The following is a 22,112-nucleotide window of genomic DNA, read 5'->3' as shown; positions in this document are numbered from 1 at the left end:
TTCTCTTATACTCCTTTTAATTTCTGTAAAGTTGGCAATAATGTCCTCACTTTCTGATTTTAATTGTTTGTGTCTTCTCTCATTTTTCTTACTGAGCCTAACTAAAAGTTTGTCAATGTTACTAATATTTTCAGGTATTTAGTTTTGTTGATTCTCTATATTACTTTTTACCGTCTATTTATGCAATAATCTCTATTTTTTCCCTCCTTCTGTAGCTTTAGTTTTCTTTTTCTATTTCTTTATACTGTAAAGTTACACTGTTGATGATTTGAGCTTTAAAAAAAAAAATGTAGGCATTTACAGCTGGAAATTTCCCTCTAACCTTTTCTTCTCCTGGAGCCACTGTTGTTATGTTTAATTTTCCTTTTCATTTACCTTAAAGTTTTTTCAAATTTCCCTAGTGATTTCTTCTTTTACCCATTGGTTGTTAAGGAAGATGTTTCTCAATTTCCCTGTATTTACTTAATTTCCAGTTTTGCTTCTGTTATTGATTTCTAACTTCGTTCCCTCTTGATAACAAAAGGTACTTTGTATGATTTCAGCCTTTTAAAATTTATGAGAAAAATTTTATGTCCTAATGTATGGTCTGTCCTAGAAAACATTCCATAGGCACTTGATAACAGTGTGTATTCTGCTGAAGTTGTTGGAATGTTTTATATGTCTATAAGTCTGGTTAGTTTATAGTATCATGTAGTTTATAGTACAGTATGACCTTATTTTCTTATTGGTTATTTCTACCTAGATGAAGTACTGAGATTTCCCACATATCTCTTTACCCTATACATAAACTCAGCTGTTACCAGCATCACTCACCAGAGTGGTGTGTTTGTTATAACTGATGAAGTCCATAGTTTGCCTGGTGGTGTACATTCTGTGGGTTTGGACAGATGCATAATGCCATGTATGCCTTAGAAGATCATAAAGACTATTTTCACTGCTTTAAAAGTCCTCTGTGCACCATCTCTTCACTGTTCCCTGCACCCACCAGCCTCTAGCAACTACTGATCTTTTTTTTACTCTCTTCTAGTTTTAGCCACTCTTATAGGTGTGTAGTCGTATCTCATTGTTTTAATTTTCATTTCCTTGATGATATATATACTGATTTGCCCTCTGTATATCTTCTTTGGTGAGGTGTCTTTTAGCCCTTTTTAAAAATGTAGCTGTTTATTTTCTTATTTTTGAGTACTAAGAATGCTTTGTATATTTTGGAGAACAGTCCTTTATCAGATGTATCCTTTGCAAATGTTTCCTCCCTGTCCGCAGCTTGTCTTTGAATTCCCTTGACATGTCTTTCACTGCGTAGAAGAATTAAATTTTAATGAAGTCCAGTTTATTCTTTCTTTCATAGATCATGCCTTTGGTGTTGAATCCAAAAAGTCATTGCCAGTCCCTGAGGTCATCTAGGTTTTTCCCTGTGTAAACTTCTAGGGGTTTTTGTAAGTTTTGTGTTTTATATTTAGGTTTATGATCCATTTTGAGTCAAGTCGTGTGCAGAGTAGTACAAGGCCTGTATCTAGATTCTTCTCCCCCACCCCCAGCATGTGGATGACCAGTTGTTCCAGCACCATTTGTTAAAAAGACTGTATTTGCTTTATTGTATTACCTTTGCTCCTTTGTCAGATCAATTGACTTTTATTTATGTGGGTCTGTTTCAGGGCTCTCTGTGTGAAGACATATCACAATGTGGTTTTGGTTTGCATTTCCTAATGATTAATGGTGGTGAGCATCTTTTCATATGCTTATTCACCATTTGTATATCTTCTTTGGAGAAATGCCTAACAAGTTCTTTGCCCATTTTTAATTGGATTTTTTATTGTTGTTTAGTTGTAGGAGTTCTTTATATATTCTGGATTTTAATCCCTTATAAGATACGTGACTTGGTAATGTTTTCTCTTTCTGGGAGTTTTCTTTTTACTTTGTTGATAGTATCCTTTGATGAACACAAATTTTAATATTTATGAAATGCTATTTATATTTTCCTTTGTTGTTCTTGCTTTGTGTGTCCTAACAAGTCATTGTGAAATCCAGTGGCATAGAGTTTTCCCCTCTCTGTTTTCTTTTAGGAATTTTATAGTTTTAGGGCTTGCATTTAGGTCTTTGACTCATTTTGAATTAATTTTTGTATATGGTATAAGTTAAGATCCAACTTTATTCTTTTGCATGTGGATATCCAATTTTCCCACCACCATTTGTTGAAAGACTGTCTTTTTTCCACTGAAAGGTCTTGGCACCCTTGTTGAAAATCATTTAACCATATATACAAAAGTTTATTTCCTGGCTTTCTGTTCTGTTCCATTGATCTTTATGTTTGTATTATGCCAGTACCACACTGTTTTGATTACCTTTACTTTATAGAAAATTTTAAAATCAGGAAGTTTGAGACCTACAACTTTTTTCTTTTAAAAGAATGTTTTGGCTATTCAGAGTCCATTGAGATTTTATGTGAATTCTAGTGTTGCTAATATAATATGAATTTTTGGCTTATATTGGCACATAGCTTTACTGTTAGCATATAAATGAAACACTGTCATTTATTTGATAACTACTTAGAGAATTTTCAGTTTTGCAAGGATCCTGTTAATTATGACTGCATGATGAGACAGAGAATTTTGAATGATTTCCTTTTCATTTATTTAATAGAACAAATATTAAATTGACTGGATATTTTGGAGCACTGTTGTGGTTACTTAGCCTTTGGATACTCCAAAGTTCTGGGTGTCAGAATCCTGTGCTCAAGTTGTAAGTTATCAAGCCCTTGGGGTACTGAGGGAATGCAGTTGGCTTCCATACAGGCTTGTAGATCACGGCCATGTGTTTTATACATTACATCTGTGAAGAAGCAGATTTGAGGAGGTTTAACTGTTATGCTGTATGAATAAATGACATACTGACTCTAGAATTACTGTAATAGCACAGCTTTAAAACTGTAAAGCCAGCTAATTTCTAAAGGTGAACTCCAGGTGAAACTTAAAAGATCACTTTGATATTTGTTTTAGCTAGATGAGAGAGGCTGTAGCAGAAACAGCAGAGAGATAGCCTTAGGGAATTGGCTCAGGCCAGGTCAGCCATTTGTTAGGTTTGTCAGGCCTAAGGCAAGGGGGAACTGCTAAAGAGTTTGAAGCAGAGGAGTGACATCGTTCATTCATTCAACAAATATATAGTAAGTACCTAACTAGGGGCCGGGGTCATCAGTGAATAAAGCAGAAATCCCTGCTCTTGAGAATCCATGTAAATTTTATTAAGATGACTCTGATCCCAATGTCCAGGGAGTCAAGGCTGGAGGCAGGGAGAACAAAGAAAAGCCATCCATGGAGAATATGATGATCATTGAAATTATAGATGGTGCCAGTGGGTATGGAGAGAGATTTTCTTTGTAGAATTAACAGGCCTTGCTGTTAATGTGGTCAGAGTGAGAGAGCATGAGAAACATATCACACCTCTAATGTGGGAAATTAAAAAGCTTTGACAGCATTTTAGAAAGATTTTCCTGAGCCTGATTTTCTGTTAAGTGAGTGTGAGAAGCCTCTGAGATATCCGGAGGGAAATGCTGAGTATGTGTTATCCATATGGTGGCAGCTTTGGTTGGGGAAGGAGACACGGAAGTAAGTAGTGCCAAATGTCATGGTCTTAGAAAAGGAAACGGGATTTATAGTGTAAGAAGAGCATAGGGGTACTAGAGTCACTAGAGATGCTCACACATAATCAGGTTCTTCCCTTTTGGGCCATTTGGTATGATTGCATTTCCCTGTTCACTTGGATGTTGAGTGTGGTCATGTGGCTTCTTTGGCCAATGGAAGGTAAACAGAAATTTTAGGTGATACCTCCAGGCAGGAGCTTTAAGTTTCCATGTCCAAGATGATTGTAGGAGCGTCATTGAGATAAAGCCTTCATTGGCTTGGGTGCCTGAGTGAAACTGCGGCAAAACCCATTTGACCTGCTTTGGTCACATAATAGGAGAAAAAAGTACTTCTGCGGTGTTGGGCCACTGAGACTTTAGAGTTATTTGTAACTTTTTATATCCCAAATGGTCCAGAAGGAAACTTTTACTGGGGAAGTTGGAAAGAAAACCATACATGTTATGAAATGGAAAAGCATTTGGTAAAATCACCTTTTGTGGTAACATGAGGCAGATCATGTACATAATGAACCTGTAACTCTAAAGTTAGAAAACAGAACTTTGGTAGCATGTTGGTGTGTTGGTGGCTGTGGCTGCATCTAGAAAAAGTAACAGGAAAGAGATGCAAGTGCTTCTGAACCCCCAATCAGCAAAAATAAATAAATAAAACTTAGAGACAAAGGCAAATTAAATCACATTCTCGGGAGAAGATCAAATCCGTGGTATGGTCGTCACTCCCATTGTCAATATGTCTGAATAGACTAAACTGGTTTAGGATAAACATTTAGCTAAGGGTTGGATGCCCAATGAGTATTTTTAAAAGAAGATGGCTGAGAGAATAGGAGTTAAAATGTGGCCTTTCCACCCAAAGCACGAAGGCAAAAAGTACACAATCAATTAGGGAGAGAGAAACAGAGAGGAACATGAAGGGAGTAAATCCACTTATAGCAAATCTAAGATGTATGTCTAGAAAAGAGGTAGAGGTATGGCTATTGCCACATGGCACCAAATTAAACCAATTTTTTTTTTTTAATCTGTCAAAGATACTTTGCCTGAAGAGTCTGTGACTGTTTGAGGGTTAAAATAACCCTTAGGTCTCTACCTTTTGTGAGTCAATGCCTATAGCACATGTGGCATAGAAGTTACTGGAAAAAGTAGAACCCCAGAATGGAGTCAAGGTATATAGTTCCAAAAAATGTCATGACCTTGCTTATTTTTTTTTTTAAAGAAGCAACACGGTTTAAAATCTTATTTTCTTGTTTTCTCCACATGTCTATTTGGGGTTTATTCCTGAAACGCAAGGATGGTTAAACATTTGAAAATCAATGTCATATGCTCCATTAACAGAAAGATTTTTTAAAGACAGTGTGATCATCCTAGTTGATGCAGAAAAAGCTTTTGAAAAACTTCAGCACCGTTTCATGATTAAAAACATTCAGCAAACTAGAAGAAAACCTCCTCAGCATTATAAAGGCCATGTGTGACAAACCTACAGGCAACGTTACTCTTGGTAGTAAAATTCTGAAAGCTGTCTCTCAAAGATTAGCAACAAGATAAGTATGCCCACATTCACCACACTTTTGAAGTGCTGGAAATTCTAGCCAACTAGTCAAGGAAATGAAATAAAAATCATCCAAGTTGGGAAGAAGTACAGTTATCTCTATTACAGATGATATGATCTTACATGTCAGTATCTAAAGTTTACTTTAAAAAAAAAAAAAAAAAACTATTGGAGGAGTTCCTGTCATGGCCCAGTGGTAACACACCCGAATAGTACCCATGAGAACGAGGGTTCAATCCCTGGCCTTGCTCAGTGTGTTAAGGATCTGGCATTGCTGTGAGCTGTGGTGTAGGTCACAGACACAGCTTGGATCTGGTATTGCTGTGGCTGTGGCGTAGGCCGGCAGCTGTAGCTCTGATTCGACCCCTAGCCTGGGAACTTCCATATGCCACAGGTATGGCCCCACCAGAAAACAACAAACAAATTGTCGGAAATAATAAATTCAGCAAATTTGCAGGACACAAATTGTATGCAACAATTAGTTGCATTTATATACACTAACAGTGAACAATCTTAAAAGGAAATTAAGAAAACAATTCCATTTACAATAACAAAAATAAATAATTTAATCAACGGGCGAATGATTCTACTCATTGAAACTGGTAAGATAAAATATTTGTGAAAGAAATTGAAGTGATAACTACATGGAAAGACATTCCATATTCATAGACTGGAAACTTGGGTTTTTTGGTTTTTGGTTTTATTTTTTTTCTTTTTTTTGCTTTTTAAGGCCGCACCTGTGGCATATGGAAGTTCCCAGGCTAGGGGTTGAATCAGAGCTACAGCTGCCAGCCTACACCACAACTCACAGCAATGCCGGATCCTCAACCCACTGAGCGAGGCCAGGGATTAAACCCACATCCTTATGGATACTGAAAGACTTTGTATTTTAAGATGTCATAAGTACCAAAAATGATCTGCAGCATCAATGCAATCTTTATCAAAATCCCAATGACATTTTTTTGCAGAAATAGGAAAATTCATCCTAATATTCATATGGAATCTTAAGGGACCCCTTCAGTAACCAAAACTTCCTCAAAACAACAAAGTTGGAGGATTCACAATTCCTGATTTAAAAACTTATTATAAAGCAATGGTAATCAGAATAGTGTGGAAATGGCATTAAAGACAGACATGTAGACCAGTGAAAGAAAATAAAGAGCTAAGAAATGAACTCTCACATATATGGCCAAGTGATTTTCAACAAGGTAGCAAGACTATTCATTAAGGAAAAGACAGTCTTCAACATATAGTGATGAGGAAACTGGATATCCAGAAGAAAAAAATCAAGTTGGACCCTTACCTTACATCATACACAAAAATTAATTCAAAATGAGTTGAAGACCTAAATGTAAGCCCTAAAACTATAAAATTCCTTGAAGAAATCTGAGGGGGGTGGCTTTACACCACTGGATTTCACAATGATTTTTTTTTTTATTATGATACCAAAAGGCACAGGTAGCAAAAGAAAATAGATAAACTGAGCCTTATCTAAATTTAAACTTCTGTGCATCAAAGGACACAGTCAAGAGAGTGAAAAAGCAACCCACAAAATAGGAGAAACTGTTTGAAAATCATACATCTGATAGGAGGATTAGTATCCAGAATGTATAAGATTAGTATTCAGAATATATAAAGAACTCTCACAATTCAATACAGAAAAAAAAAAAAAAACCCAAAACAATTAAAAACTAAGCAAAGGACCTGAATGAATGGGCATTTCTCCAGAAAAGATACACAAATGATCAACATGCACATGAAAAGAGGGGCAGCATCACTAATCATTATGTAAATGCAAAGCAAAAGCATATGAGATACCTTTTCACACCTATTAGGATGGCTGTTATCACAAAAACAGTAACAAGTATTGAGGAGGATACAAAGGAATTGGAAGCCTTGAGCATTGTGATTTGGAATGTAAAATGGTGTAGCCACTCTGAAAAACAAGTTTGCTATTTCCTCAAAATTAAACATAGAATTACCATATGATCCAGCAATTCCACTTCTGGGTATATAACCAAAGGAACTGAAAGCAGTAACTGGAACAAATATTTGTACACACATGTTTCTAGCCACATTATTCACAGTAGCCAAAAAGTGGGAACAACCTGATTATTTATCAACAGATGAGTAGGTAAAGACAATCAGGTATACACGTAGAATGCATATTATTCAGCCTTAAAAAGGGAGGAAATTCTGACACATGTTCCAACGTGTAAGAAACAAGAACATTTTACTGCACAAATTATAAAAATCCTGTATGATTCCACTTATATGAGATCTTTAGAATAGTCAAATTCATAGAAGCAGAAAGTAGAATGATGGTTATTGGGATCTGAGGGGAACAATGAATAAGATTAAATAAATAGTGAATTGTTATAACAAATGCTGGAGAGGGGTGTAGAAAAAAGGGAACCATCCTACACTGTTGGTGAGAGTGTAAATTGGAAAAACCACTATGGAAAACAGTATGGAGGTTCCTCAGAAAACTAAATCTAGAACTATGATATGAACCAGCAATGCCACTCCTGGGCATATATCCAGACAAAACTTTCATTCAGAAAGATTCATGCACCCCTGTGTTCATTGCAGCAATAGCCAACACATAGAAACAAACACAAGGTCCATCAACAGAAGAATAGATTAAGAAGATGTGGTACATATACACAATGGAATACTACTCAGCCATAAAAAGAGCACATTAATGCCATCTGCAGCAACATGGATGGAACTAGAGATTCTCACACTAAGCAAAGTCAATCAGAAAGAGAAAGACAAATACCATATGGTATCACTTATATGTGCAATCACTTATGTGGCACAGACACCTATCTACAGAACATAAGCAGTCTCACAGACATGGAGAGTAGACTTGTGGTTGACAAGGAGGAGGGGGAGGGGTGGATGGACTGGGAATATGTGGTTAATAAACACAAACTATTACATTTAGAATGGATAAGTAATGAGGTCCTGCTGTATACCACAGGGAACTATATGCAATCACTTGAGATAGAACATGATAGAAGACAATGTGAGAAGAAGAGTGTGTATATATATATGACTCGGTCACTTTGCTGTACAGCAAAAATTGACAGAACACTGTAAATTAACTATAATAAAAATTTAAAAATAAATAATGAATTGTTCAATGGATATGGAGTTTCAGTTTGGGAAGATGAAAATGGAAATGGATGGTGGCGATGATGGTTGCACAACAGTGTGAATGTACTTAATGCCACTGATCTGATTTAAAAATTGGTAAAGTGGTAAATTTCATGTTATGTATATTTTATCACAACAAAACAAATTATAAAAACATAGTATGGTTGTCATGTATGTTTATAATTTTTTTTTTTTTTTGTCTTTTCTAGGGCTGCACCTGCGGCGTATGAAGGTTCCCATGCTAGGGGTTCAATCGGAGCTGTAGCCACCAGCCTACACCTTAGCCACAGCCACGCCAGATCTGAGCGGTATCTGTGACCTACACCACAGCTCACAGCAATGCCAGATTCTTAACCCACTGAGTGAGGCCAGGGATCAAACCCGCAACCTCATGATTCCCAGTTGGATTCGTTAACCACTGAGCCAGGAGGGGAACTCCTCAACAATTATCCTGAACTCCATTTTGAAACTTTGCAGACAGCTTGTTTATATATTACTTGAATGGTAATATGGTAATGTTGCAACTTCTAATATAAAAAATTAATGCTGACACTTTCTGTGTAGCTAAGCCTTCCCACAGGATGCTGCAAGAATCTATAGCTACTAAAATTGTTGCTGAAATATTACTAACTGGAACTTGAAATATTTCCTAAATGAACAAAATATCCTTTTTATTTCCTGTCTTTATATGTGTATTAAAGGAAAAATAACTGTTGCTACATTTGTGGGAGCTATATTACATTTATGGTAACAAGTTGTACAACTTTCCCCTATGTTTAATTTAGCCAGAGCTTTGTTAGGTATTAAAAGAAAAATTAAGACCTCACTTTTTTTTTTGTCTCTCTCTCTTTTTTTTTTTTTTAGGGCTGCACCCGTGGCATATGGAGGTTCCCAGGCTAGGGGTCAAATTGGAGCTATAGCCACTGGCCTATGCAACAGCCACAGCAGTGCCAGATCTGAGCCATGTCTGTAACTTACACCACAGCTCACAGCAATGCTGGATCCTTAACCCACTGAGCAAGGCCAGGAATCAAACCTGTGTCCTCATGGATGCTAGTCAGATTCGTTTCTGCTGAGACACGATGGGAACGCCTAACATGTATCCTTTTCCTCTGTGAACAGCACCCTAGGGTAACAAACAGTAGTTGAAGCAAAGATTCCTCTGTATCTTGATTCCCCCAGATAAAAAGAGAGGAAATTGTGGAGGTAAACTAGCACTATTTTGAAAACCCTAACAAATGAATGGATCTAAGCAGTCGTGGGAAATGGCTGCCGATATTACAGAGATATTATTTACCTTCTGTTAGTCTGAATTTGATCAAACCTCTGGATCTAACTGCAAAATTACCAAAAATACAGAGGATGGAGAAGCAGTACGTGATAGGCAAAGTTCAGGCTGTAGGAAACTAAAGGTCAAATGAACTGGTTTCTTCAGATTTCAAGGAATCAAAAATAATGGAAGGAAAAACCCATTAATTTAAAAATATCCAAAATTCAGAACAACCAGTGGCACTCCTTTGTATCCTGTTTAACCAGATTCAAACAAAATGTGAAGAAAATTTGAAACAATTAAGGAAATGTGAAGTCTAAATATTTGATATGAATGCATTATTAGTTATAGATGTGATGGCAGTATTTTGATTATGTTTTCAAAAAGAGTTTTATCATTTTAGAAATATGCACTGAAATATCTAAGGATGAAATTGTACTATTCTAGTATTTGCTAAAAATAATCTGGAGGGAAGAGGGTATAAATGAAACACAACTGACCATGTGGATTGTCAAGGCTGGGTAATGGGTATGTGAGGCTCCTTTATACTGTTCTCTCTGGTTTTACATATGCATGAAATTTTCTATAATGAAAATTAAAAGCAATAAACTTAAAGGCATTCTAATAGGTAAACTTCTTTTACTTGATTTTCTTTAGTAATTTATAACTTGTTATTTTTAACAAGATGACATAACACTATTTGGGGACCATAAAATGTATAGTATTTCCTAAAATATTTTACAATATATTTCAAATAAAATCATGATTGCTGGCTATGGGTTTTCAGAAATTTTACCTTTCTATTTGATTAAAGATCATAAGAATTTGAGATTTTAACAGATGATACTTTCCTTTAAAACATGGAAGTGTTATTGAGGTGATTATTTGATGACCTGGAAGCTTTTTTCAAGCCAAATAATTTTTCCTTCAGGTCTCTCCAAGTGAATAATCAATTTCTTGTTTGGTTTATTTCCAGATAACCTTTTTCATGCTGCTCTCTGCAGTGTGTGTAATGCTGAATTTGGCTGGTTCAATTCTCTCCTGTCAGAATGCTCAGCTAGTCAACTCCCTGGAAGGCTGTCAGTTGGTGAGTAATGAAATGCAAGCCTTTTGATAAAGGTCATAGGCTTTAATTTTGCTTGAAAGTAATTTCAAAATAATTTTATTGTATCCTTGGATTTATTGTGATGTTTTTTAGTTTAAGAAATTAAAGTGGGTTCATTTCTAAAAATTCTCCCAAATTAAAATTTGTTCTACTTAGAAAACAGTTACTCATAATATATTAGTGTAGGGCTGTTTCAGAATAAATGTCTTTAGTAATGATTATATTTTAGCATTTGTTGCATCGATTTTTCTCTTCACTGAATTTTTAAAAATCAATTTTGTAAGTCAATTTTAAGTGCCGAGATACATATAAGCTTGATAATGGGTGCATCAAAACAATTTAGTTCTCATTTTTCAATTAAAAAGAGGAGCATCATCTTTTAGATCTAGGAAAACTGTAGGCAGAGTGCCATGTACATGGTAGGTGAATCAATACACGATTTGTGAAATGGACCCATCATTCCATGTCTGACTTGACTCCTGATTTGGTAATATGCATGTGGTTGGGGCAGAAATTAAAGTATGTCCCATCACATTCAGTAAAAATGTGGTGCGATCCCTAATATGACCCTGGCTGCTGGGTATGGGGGTGTTGGCATTTGTTTCTTTAACTTCGAGGCTGCACAAGGCTACCTGTTAGAGCCAAGTCCCCCCACAGCTACACATGCACTTGCTTAGTGTGTGGTCATCACAGGCTATAGTGAACTACCTGAAGCTTTTCTGTAGCAGGGCTGTACCTGCATTTCTCATGGCTGTGCCACTGAGTTCAAAGGGGAGCTGCCGCTCTTTACATTCCTTATCTGCAGGGCCAGCAAGTCAAGTGTAAGGTGCAGATTCAGTACTAAAGCACCCACTGAGTCTCAGAAACTAACTGCTAACTAATTATATATATGTATATATACACACACATATATATGTATATGTACATATATATATATATATACATATATATATATAAATAATCTTTTTTTTGGTTCCAGACCCCTACTTCAGAAAGTTTTTGGTAACCATACATTTTCTATGTCATATTCGTGTGTATTAGCATTCTAACTTATATAGGGTGTCTATTCAACCACCATTATTCATGTTGCTTTTGTCAGCCAACCCTGTGGCTTGGCAACATTTGCACACCAGCACTTGGAACTCTTTCCAGCCCTGAAATAGAGAGCCCTGGATAAATGGATGGATGATTTTTTTAACCAAAACTTAATGAAGGCTTGGTTAGGGATGTTTCTAGTATTTTGCAAAAATAAACATGGCAGAGAAAACGACCCTTTGTGCACATTCATAACTCAACAAATATTAAGTGGCTGTTGCTCCTTGTGGGAACTGCTCGGGGTGCAGAGTGTACCCTGGCAAACCAGAGAGGAATGTGCAAATCAATCTCAAGAAGAAATTACTGAGTGTCCTTTCACTCAAAGCTTGAGAGTGTGCTTTACATTTAGAATATTATTTGTAAATTTCCTTTCAAAGATGAGGTGCTGGACTTTGGCCAGCAATATATGACTGTACCCATTTGCCCAAACCCACACAGACTTTTGTGTGTCATCAGAATTATTTTTGTCTTTGTCAATCTGATAAAAATGTAAAATCTTATTATGTAACTTGCATTTTTCTAATTAAAAGTGAAGTTGATCATATTTTACATTTGTTTATAAGTTGTTTATATTTCTTTATCTGCTAATTGCAAACTCATGTTTGTCGCTTATTGTTCTGTTATCTTTCATAATTGATTTATGAATGCCCTTCCTGTGTTAAGGAAACAGGCCATTGTCATAAGTGTTACAGATATATTTTTCATAATTTGTTATTCATCTTTTAACTTTTTAATGGTATTCTTTGTGCTGAAATTTTATATACTCAATTGATTTTATCTATCTATACATGTTTACTTTTATGATTTCTGGCTTAAAATTTTGCCAGGAAAAGGTTTTCCATTCTATGTATATGATTTTCCCACTTTCTCCTGGTATTGTATAATTTTATTTAAAAAATATCTATATAGGCATCCCAGTTGTGGCTCAGTGGGTTAGGAACCTGACGTAGTCTCTGTGAGGATGTGAGTTCCATCGCTGGCCTCACTCATTGGGTTAAGGATCTGGCATTGCCACAAGGTGCGGCAGAGTTTGCAGACGTGGCTTGGATTCAGTGTTGCCATAGCTGCGGCATAGGCCTCAGATACAGCTCCTATTCCACCCCTGGCCCAAAAACTTCCATTTGTTGCAGGTGAGGCCATAAAAACAGGGAATATATGTATCTATTTCATAGATTTGGGATTTATTTGCTATTAATATCATAATACTTTTATTGTTTTTGAAAATGTACACATGGACCTTCCATATTTCTTTCTTTTTTTTTTTTTTTTTTTGCCATTTCTTGGGCCGCTCCCACGGCATATGGAGATTCCCAGGCTAGGGGTCCAGTCGGAGCTGTAGCCACTGGCCTACGCCAGAGCCACAGCAACGCGGGATCCGAGCCATGTCTGCAACCTACACCACAGCTCACAGCAACGCCGGATCGTTAACCCACTGAGCAAGGGCAGGGACCGAACCCGCAACCTCATGGTTCCTAGTCGGATTCGTTAACCACTGTGCCACGACGGGAACTCCCCATATTTCTTTCTAAGTTTAATGCTAGGTGTTTTTAATATCTTCTTGCTCTGATGAATGCATTTTTAAAATTATTATTTTACATTTTAAGAGACTACTAATGGTATATAGGACTTTCAGGCATTTTTTTATTACTTACATTTAACTGTACATGCCATTAAATGTTCAAATTCAATCTTTGACCTAATAGTTTGTCAAAAGAAATAACTATATTGTCTCTGTTTTCCAGTATTTGTGTATCTTGTCTTAGCTAGTTACTTTGACTAAAACTATCAAAATAACATTAGCTATTAATGGTATTTCATCATCCACTTTTTGTTCCTGAGTTTAATTAGAGGCCTTTAATGATTCTCTCTCAAGCATGATGTTGAGAGATGGGGTCAGATAGCTATTTTGTAATGTGATAAAGTTAAAGTGATAAGGAATATGACTCACCCATAGAAAAGAATGAAATAATGCCACTTGCAGCAACATGGATGGACTAGAAATTATCATACTGAGTGAAATAAGTCAGACAGAAAAAGACAGATATCATATGATATCACTTATATGTGGAATCTAATAAAAATGATGCAAAATAACTTATTTATAAAACAGAAATAAACAGATTTCAAAACCAATATTATGGTTACCACAGGTGAAACTTGAGGGGAGGGAAGAATTGGGAGGGTGGGAATAATATATACACACTACTGTATAAAAATAGATGATTTATGAGAACCTACAGTATAGCACAGAAAATCTACTCAATAGTCTATAATAACCTATATGGGAAAAAAGAGTGGATATAGTTATAGGTATGACTTTTTCACTTTGCTGTACACCTGAAACTAATACAATATTGTAAGTTAGTTTACTCCAATAAGATTTTAAAAATAGATTAGGAGTTCCCATTGTGGTTCAGTGGTTAACAAACCCGACTAGTATCCAGGAGGACACAGGTTCGATCCCTGGTCTTGCTCAGTGGGTTAAGGATCCGGCATTGTCGTGAGCTGTGGTGTAGGTCACAGACACAGCTAGGCTCCTGCATTGCTGTGGCTGTGGGGTAGGCCGGCAGCTGTAGTTCCAATTTGACCCAGAGCCTGGGAACCTCCATGTGCCATGGGTACGACCTTAAAAAGACAAGACAAAAAAAGAAAAAAAAAAGATTAGAGGTTAAATATCATAAAAGAGGCTTTTTGAGGTCTGTAAGTGTATACTTTTTTTTTTTTTTTTTTGGCTTTTTGGCCTTTTGCCACAACTATGGCATATGGAGGTTCCCAGGCTAGGTGTCTAATAGGAGCTGTGGCCGCCAGCCTACGCCAGAGCCACAGCAACATGGATCCCAGTCACTTTTGCGACCTACACCACAGCTCACGGCAATGCCAGATCCTTAACCCGCTGAGCAAGGCCAGGGAATGAACTTGCGACCTCATGGTTCCTAGTCGGATTCGTTTAACCACTGAGAAACGACGGGAACTCCCTTAAGTTTATACTTTTTACTTTGATCCATTAGTAGATAGATTGTATTAATAGAGTCTCAGGATCAAGCTGCATGGAATATAACTGGAATGAAAAAAGTCTCCATAGTCAAAAAAAAGTTCTACAAAGAACTTTTTTGAATGTATATCTTCTCAATGAAATGAACTTGGCTTGTGCTTAATTAATTTCACATAGTGTAAGACTCTAAACTAATTTTATGTGGTTTTTAAGTTATGAAGAAATTCACTTGAAACAAATGTAGAAAAATGGCAAAAAATTTAAATGTGAAAACAGTGATAGGCATACAATTAGGAAAATGGAAATAGGTCATAAAAACTAATCCTCTGTGCCCTCCAAAAGTAAATAATGTATCGTTGAAAATTATTTTTGAGTAATCTAGAATTTCCTTTCTGATCATTTTTTTTACCTTTTAAAAATTTAGATACCTGAATCCCAGATCATAGACATTTTAGTAGACACATTCTGATATTTTCCTCAAGTTAAATAATGTATGTCTCTGAGTGACAGTTATCATCGAAACAAACTCTTTTTGCCTATTAAAATGCCTAATGTGATTTACACACCGGAAGCACTAAATGATACTGGTTGGATTAGATTATTCCCACTTTTCAGAGATTAACGTGTCTCTTGGAGTCAGGGTAGCATCTCACACATAAGAATTAAAGAGCTATGTCTGTAACCAAAAATACCCATGGACATACTGCAGTTGACCCATATCTGTTTTACTAATCAAGCCCAATACAAAGGGCTTTCTTGTGGTTATACCACAATTTGGAGGTGAGTAGAGTGGGGAAACCACCAATCAATTTTAAGGTTGTGTGAAACTTGAAAAAATGTGGCGTTTTACATCGTCTGACAGCAATAATGTCCAATCCTTGATGGTTACCATTCTGATATAGAAATATATGAATATCCAAAATTACTGGAGTTTATTGTGACAGTGGCAGAGAAGACCCTAACTACTCAACATGGAATTGACTTTTTCCTGCCCCTCTCTTCCTTCCTTGATTTTTTTGAAATAAAAAGGATTTTTGTTTGAGTTTTTGTTTTTATGTCAGCGTGTTATGAACAGCCTTTAGTTGAAGCAGATTCTGGAAGTCAGAAACCCCTGGTTCTAGCCTTGATTCACAGTCTTTTAAAATATTAATAGATTCTATCTTCTGATTTATCTATGACTTTTCATCTGTATTCATAAAGGCAGTTAATTTGTAGCTTCCATTTTTCTCCTACCTTTATATTTTGTTTCATGATTATAGTATTTCATAAAAATTAGTTAAGACTCTTCAATCTAAGGAATTTTGGATGCACTATGGATACTGGCACATATCCATAAGGTAATGATGTGATAATAATAATTCTCTGGGCCTAGAACTATTTCATTTAAAAAGATATAGGCATAATTTTCTATTCTTCCAGGTTTTTTTTCTGTTTTTATCTGTTTTTGAACCACATAGACAATGTCTATGTTGTTAACATTTTTCCATTATATTGGCCTTTCTACATTTCAGTATGAAGTAATGTGTTGAATTACCTTAAAAATGTCTATAGTAACATTATGTTCTTATTCTTTTATTTGCATTTATGCTGTTTTATATTTCTCTTCCTTTCTTGATAAGTTTTGCCAGAAACATATTTGTTTTATTTGCTTAAAAATTTAAAGTACCAAAGAAATGTATTCATTGTAAAATTCCAAAAACACAGAAGTGGAAAAAATTTAACTTCACCATGTCAGCATGTACCCTTATGGAAATTTCTATGTGCAAAGTAGAGAAATAGCCTCAGATCTAATCCATTCTTTAACTCCTGCATCATATTCTCTGCATGCAAATTCTACACACAGATCCCCAGCTACAGGACCTTTAACTGGTCTCTTCTCATGTCACAATAACACTGGAGCTAATATGGCCATGTTTGTGTGTATCTACATAGATTATTTCCTGGAAATTGAATTAATGGTACAAGCAGTAAATGCATTAAAATGTTGATAGGTATTGCCTTCCAGAAAAGTCATCTGCAGCCCCTGTGCATAAGCCTGGCAACCCAATATCAGATGCTACCTATATTGAAAATGTTTGCCACTCTCAAGGATGAAAAATTAAAATCACCATTTTTTAACTTGTTCACCTGGCTCGTCAGTGAGGATGCGATATTTTTAATAGAAACAGAATTGAATGTAGAGGTAAACTGAGAAAGAACGGATCTTTATTATATTAAGCTTCTGAATTTAGAACCAGGTTATATCTCTTCTGTTTTCAAGTCTCTTCTGGCCTTCAGGGAAGTCTTCCAGCCTTTCCACATAGCACTTAAACATTTTCCATTAATTCCCAGTTTGTTTATATTTTTGATGTTAATGTCAATAGTATTTTCATCATTATATTTTATAAGTGGTTATTGCTGTAATGTAGATAAGCTATTGATTTTTTAATTAAACATTTCATTTTGAGATAACTGTAGATTCACACACAGAAATAATACAAAGAAATCTAGGTAGCTTTTACCCAGTTTCCCCCGATGGTTAACATCTTGCAAAAGTAAAGAACAGTATCTTACTGGGATATTGACAACAAGATACAGACCATTTTGGAGTTCCTGCTGTGGCTTAGTAGATTAAAGATCCAACTGCAGCAGGTCAGCTCACTGTGGAAGTGCAGGTTTGATCGCCAGCCCAATGCAGTGGATTAAGGATCTGGTGTTGTCGCAGCTATGGTGTAGATCACAGCTGCTGTAGCTTGGATTTGGTCCCTGGCCTGGGAACTTCCTTGTGCCGTGAGTACAGCCAAAAAAAATTAAGAAAAGAAAAAAAGATACAGAACATTTTTACCACCGTAAATGTCCCTCCTATTGCTTTTTTATAGCCACAGTCACTTCCTTAATGCTGGGCAACCACTGGTCCACTAGAATACTCCATTTCTATTTTTTTATTTCCAAAATGTTATATCAGTGGAATCATACAATATGGAACCTTTTGGACTCATCTCTTTTTACTTGGCATGATTCTCGGGAGATTTATCCAGGCTGTTGCACATACCGATAGGTATTTCCGCTTTATTCCATGAAGCAGTGTTCCACTGATTGGATGGGCTAGTTTGCGTAACCATTCACCAGTGGAAGGACTTCTTTTGTTGTTGTTGTTGTTGTTGCTATTTCTTGGGCCGCTCCCGTGGCATATGGAGGTTCCCAGGCTAGGGGTTGAATCGGAGCTGTAGCCACCGGCCTACGCCAGAGCCACAGCAACGTGGGATCCGAGCCGCATCTGCAACCTACACCACAGCTCACGGCAACGCCGGATCGTTAACCCACTGAGCAAGGGCAGGGACCGAACCCGCAACCTCATGGTTCCTAGTCGGATTCGTTAACCACTGCACCACGACGGGAACTCCTGGAAGGACTTCTGAACTAATTTCACTCTCTGACCATTGCAAATAAAGCTGCTATGACCATCCATGTACAGGTTTTTGTGTGAACATAAATTTTTAGTTCTTTGAGATGAGTGCCCAAGAGTGCAGTTGCTGGTTGTGTGGTAAATGCCAATCTGCTCTGCAGACTGTTCCTACCATTTCACATTCCCACCAGCAATGTCCAAGACATCCAGTTTCTCTGCATGTTCATCAGCATTTGCTGTTGTCACTTTTTTGGTTTGTTTTTTTAGGGCCACACCAGCAACATATGGAGGTTCCCAGGCTAGGGGTTGAATAGGAGCTGCAGAGGCTGGCCTACACCACAGCCACAGCAATGTGGGATCTGAGCCATGTCTGCGACCTGCACCACAGCCCACAGCAACACTGCATCCTTAACCCACTGAGCAAGGCCAGGGATCAAACCTACATCCTCATGGATGTTAGTCAGATTCATTTCCACTGAGCCACAATGGGAACTCCACATTAAAAAAAAAAAAAAAAAAAAAAAAAACTTTAGTCATTCTCATAGCATGGAGTGATGTCCTAGTGTGGTTTTAATTTGTGTTTCCCTGATGGCTGATGGTGAACGTCTTTTCATGTGCTTCATTGCTGTCTGTATATCCTCTTTGGAGAAATGTCTGTTCATGTCTTTTGCTTACTTTCTTTCCTTTAAAAATATATATATATATATTCAGTTTTTATCTATTCTTTATATTCTAGATACTAGTGCTTTGTCAAATATGTGATTTGCAAATACTTATCCCAGTCTCGCAGTTTGTCTTTTCATTATCTTAATAGGATCTTTGGAAGAGCAAATTTTAAAATTTCAATGAGGTTTGATTTATCAGTTGATGCTTTTATGGATCATGCTTTTGGTATCAAGTCTAAGAATTCTTTGATGGAGTTCTCTGGTGGCCTAGTGATTAAGGATCCAGCATCATCACTCCTGTGGCCTGGGTTCGATCCCTGGCCTGGGAACTAATGCATGCCATGGGCATGGCAAAAAAACGAGAGAGAGAGAAATTCTTTGCCTGTCTCTAAATCTTGGATGTTACCTCCTACATGGGGGTGGTAGTTCCAACTCCCCAAGAGGCCTCCACTGATATCTCCTTGGCTGGGAAGTGTAGATATTACTACTCCCCAAGTGGCTTGACCTGGGACATGGAGGTGGTCTCAGCACTGCTCTGCAGTGCCGAAAGCCTTGACTCACCACCTAACCTGGGAGATGGAAGGAGTAAGCCCCCCACTTACTGCTGAAGGCTGGGTTCTGGGGAAGCCCAGCCTCTACATGTGGCCTCCTTTAACACTGTGGAACTTGTGCATCTGCGAAATAGGGAGCAGAAATAAATAAAACAAACAAACAGAAGCCCAGGAAAGTTACCACTATGCTCTTCCCTGGGTTCCAAGGTCGACTACCAGTCTGGCTTCTTTATACTTCTCAGTCTTTTAATGTGTGTTTTATATATAACATCCAGTGTTTCTAGTTGTACACAGAATAGGGAAAGGCACATCTACTCCATCTTTCCAGAAGCCAAAATGCTATTGATTTTGTATGTTTTGTATGTTGATTTTTTTTAACTCTAAAAGGTTTTCCAAAGTTAAATTTTAGTTTCCAGGTAGACAGCCATATAAACTGTGAGAATAAAGGTGCTTTCTCTTTCTTGTACATATTAGAGAGCATATTTTTTCTTAACTTTTTACATTGATTGATAAGTGTTTCAATCAGCATCCAGTATCCTGTAATATAATAGGCTTTTCTTCTTCCAGTTTTATTGACATTTATTTATATTATTGATACACAGCTTTGTGTAAGTTACTTTGAGGTGTACAGCATCATGATTTGAGTTACATGCATCATGAAGTGATCATCACAGTATGTTTACTGAACATCCAACATCTCATAGAGATACAAAATTTAGAAAATAGAAAAAATTTTCCTCGTGATTCAGATTTACTCTTCTTAACAACTTTCATATATAACATACCACAGTGGTTAATTATCTTTATCATGTACATTATATCCCTAGTACATATTTATCTTATAAAGGGAAGTTGGCACATTTGGACTGCCTTCATCCACTTCCTTCTCTTCCCACCACCTCAGTAACCACAAGTCTGATCTCTTTTTCTATGAGTTTGTGTTTGACGTATAATTGACCTACAACACTGTGTTACCTGTTACACAGCATAGTGATTCTGTATTTCCATACATTTTTAAATGATCACCACAAGTCTAGTTACAATGTATCACCACACAAAGATATTACATAGTTATTGACCATGTTCTCCACACTGTACATTTCATACCCATGACTCATTTATTTTGCAACTGGAAGCCTGACCCTCTCAATCTCTCTCCTCCCCAACCCCCTCCCCTCTGGCAACCACCTATCTGTTCTTTGTATCTATAACCCTGTCTGTGTTTCATGTTTGTTCTTTTGTTTTGTTTTATAGATTCCACACATAAGGGGAATCATACAGTATTTGTCATTTCTGTCTGCCTTGCTTAGCAGTAGGCTTTGAACCTGATCCCTGACTGAGTTTCTTAGCAGGGCAGAATAGGAGATGCGACAGGGAGAAGGGAGAATGTCTTCGGGTCATCTGGGGGCCTGGCAGTGCTGTCTACCCACCCCACCCCCCACAGCAGGCTGCGCTGCTCCCATGGAAGAGGTGCCTGTGGGCTATGATACAAAGGCCAAGATCTGTTTTCAGACAGGTATTTTTAGAACATCTTTGTAGTCACAGAGGCCCAAGGCTTGCATGCCGTCACACAGCTGCCCTGATTTAAGACCCACTTCTGTGGGACAAGCAAGGCATTTCCACATTGATCCATGGTGGCCAAGAAAGCAGTGACATCAGATAAAACTTTCAGATCACTTTTCCGCATGAATCTGGACCAGCCCAGGCCCCAGATTCTCTTGATTCATGTTGAGGGTTTTCAGGGGAAAGGGGTAACTAATCACAGTCCTTTCTTATACCTGTGCTTTATTCCTGACTTTTATAGGATTGAGAGAGAAGAGGATTGACCTGATGGGTCAGCATTTAGTGTTGTGTTTACTGTCAGCTTCCCAGAGGGGCCCTCAGTAACTTAAGCCATGTCCTCCTAGCCTGGCTTTCTAAGATTTTTTTAAAAATCAAGAATGCATGTCAATTTTATTATTGTCTTTTCAACATCTGTAACATCTTAACTCAACGTCTGCAACATCTGTAACTCGACATCTTTTGAGTTTATTAATGTAGTGATTTGCATGAATAGATTTCCTAATGCCAGACTATTTTTGAGTTACAGAAATAGGCTGTCCTTGGTCCAGATGCCTTTAAGGCATTCATATTATGTTGCATTTGAATCACTAATATTTTATTTAAGAGTTTGGTGTCTAACTTCATAAATGAGATTGACCTACAATGTTCCTTTCGGTGCTATCCTCGGATCAGTTATGCTTACTGTACAGAATGAAGTTGGAAGCATTTGGTTAGATTTATGCTCTGAAACAGTTAAATAACCTAGGAATTACCTAGGTTTGTTGCATTCTAGGTTTAATTTGGCTACTTTAAATTTTTTTCTTTGGGGAAACATTTTGGGGTGATAAAAATGTCCTAAAATTGACTATAGCCATAACACTGTCAAGATACTACACTTTAAATAGGTGAATTATACACTTTAATTAGGTGAAATATATCTCAGTAAAACTGTGAATTGTACACTGTATTTATTTATTTTTGCTTTTTTTTTTTTTTTTCCATTAAGGGCTATACCGACGACATATTGAAGTTCCCAGGCTAGGGGTCGAAGCAGAGCTACAGCTGCCAGCCTACACCACAGCTCACAGCAATGCAGATTCTTGACCCACTGAGCGGGGCCAGGGATCAAACCTGCCCCCCCGCCCCCATGGGCAGTAGTTGGCTTTGC

General features: G+C 37.1%; 1 protein-coding gene across 3 annotated transcripts in view; it reads left to right on the top strand.

The window, feature by feature from the left end:
• Positions 1-22,112, top strand: part of ENTREP2 (endosomal transmembrane epsin interactor 2) — a 472,203-nt gene that overhangs the window by 319,077 nt on the left and 131,014 nt on the right. For all 3 annotated transcript variants that reach the window (XM_084976733.1, XM_021098812.2, XM_084976745.1), the window contains exon 3: positions 10,586-10,696. In XM_084976733.1, coding sequence (XP_084832859.1) covers positions 10,586-10,696 — 111 coding nt within the window. The remainder of the gene's footprint in view (positions 1-10,585; positions 10,697-22,112) is intronic.

Source organism: Sus scrofa, chromosome 1 (genome assembly GCF_054392235.1).
Source record: "Sus scrofa isolate SSC_HxYL_T2T_F1_AM1 chromosome 1, Sscrofa_HxYL_maternal_Yorkshire_Landrace_v2.0, whole genome shotgun sequence".
Classification (NCBI taxonomy): domain Eukaryota; kingdom Metazoa; phylum Chordata; class Mammalia; order Artiodactyla; family Suidae; genus Sus; species Sus scrofa.
This window is presented reverse-complemented; position numbering and strand designations above follow the sequence as displayed.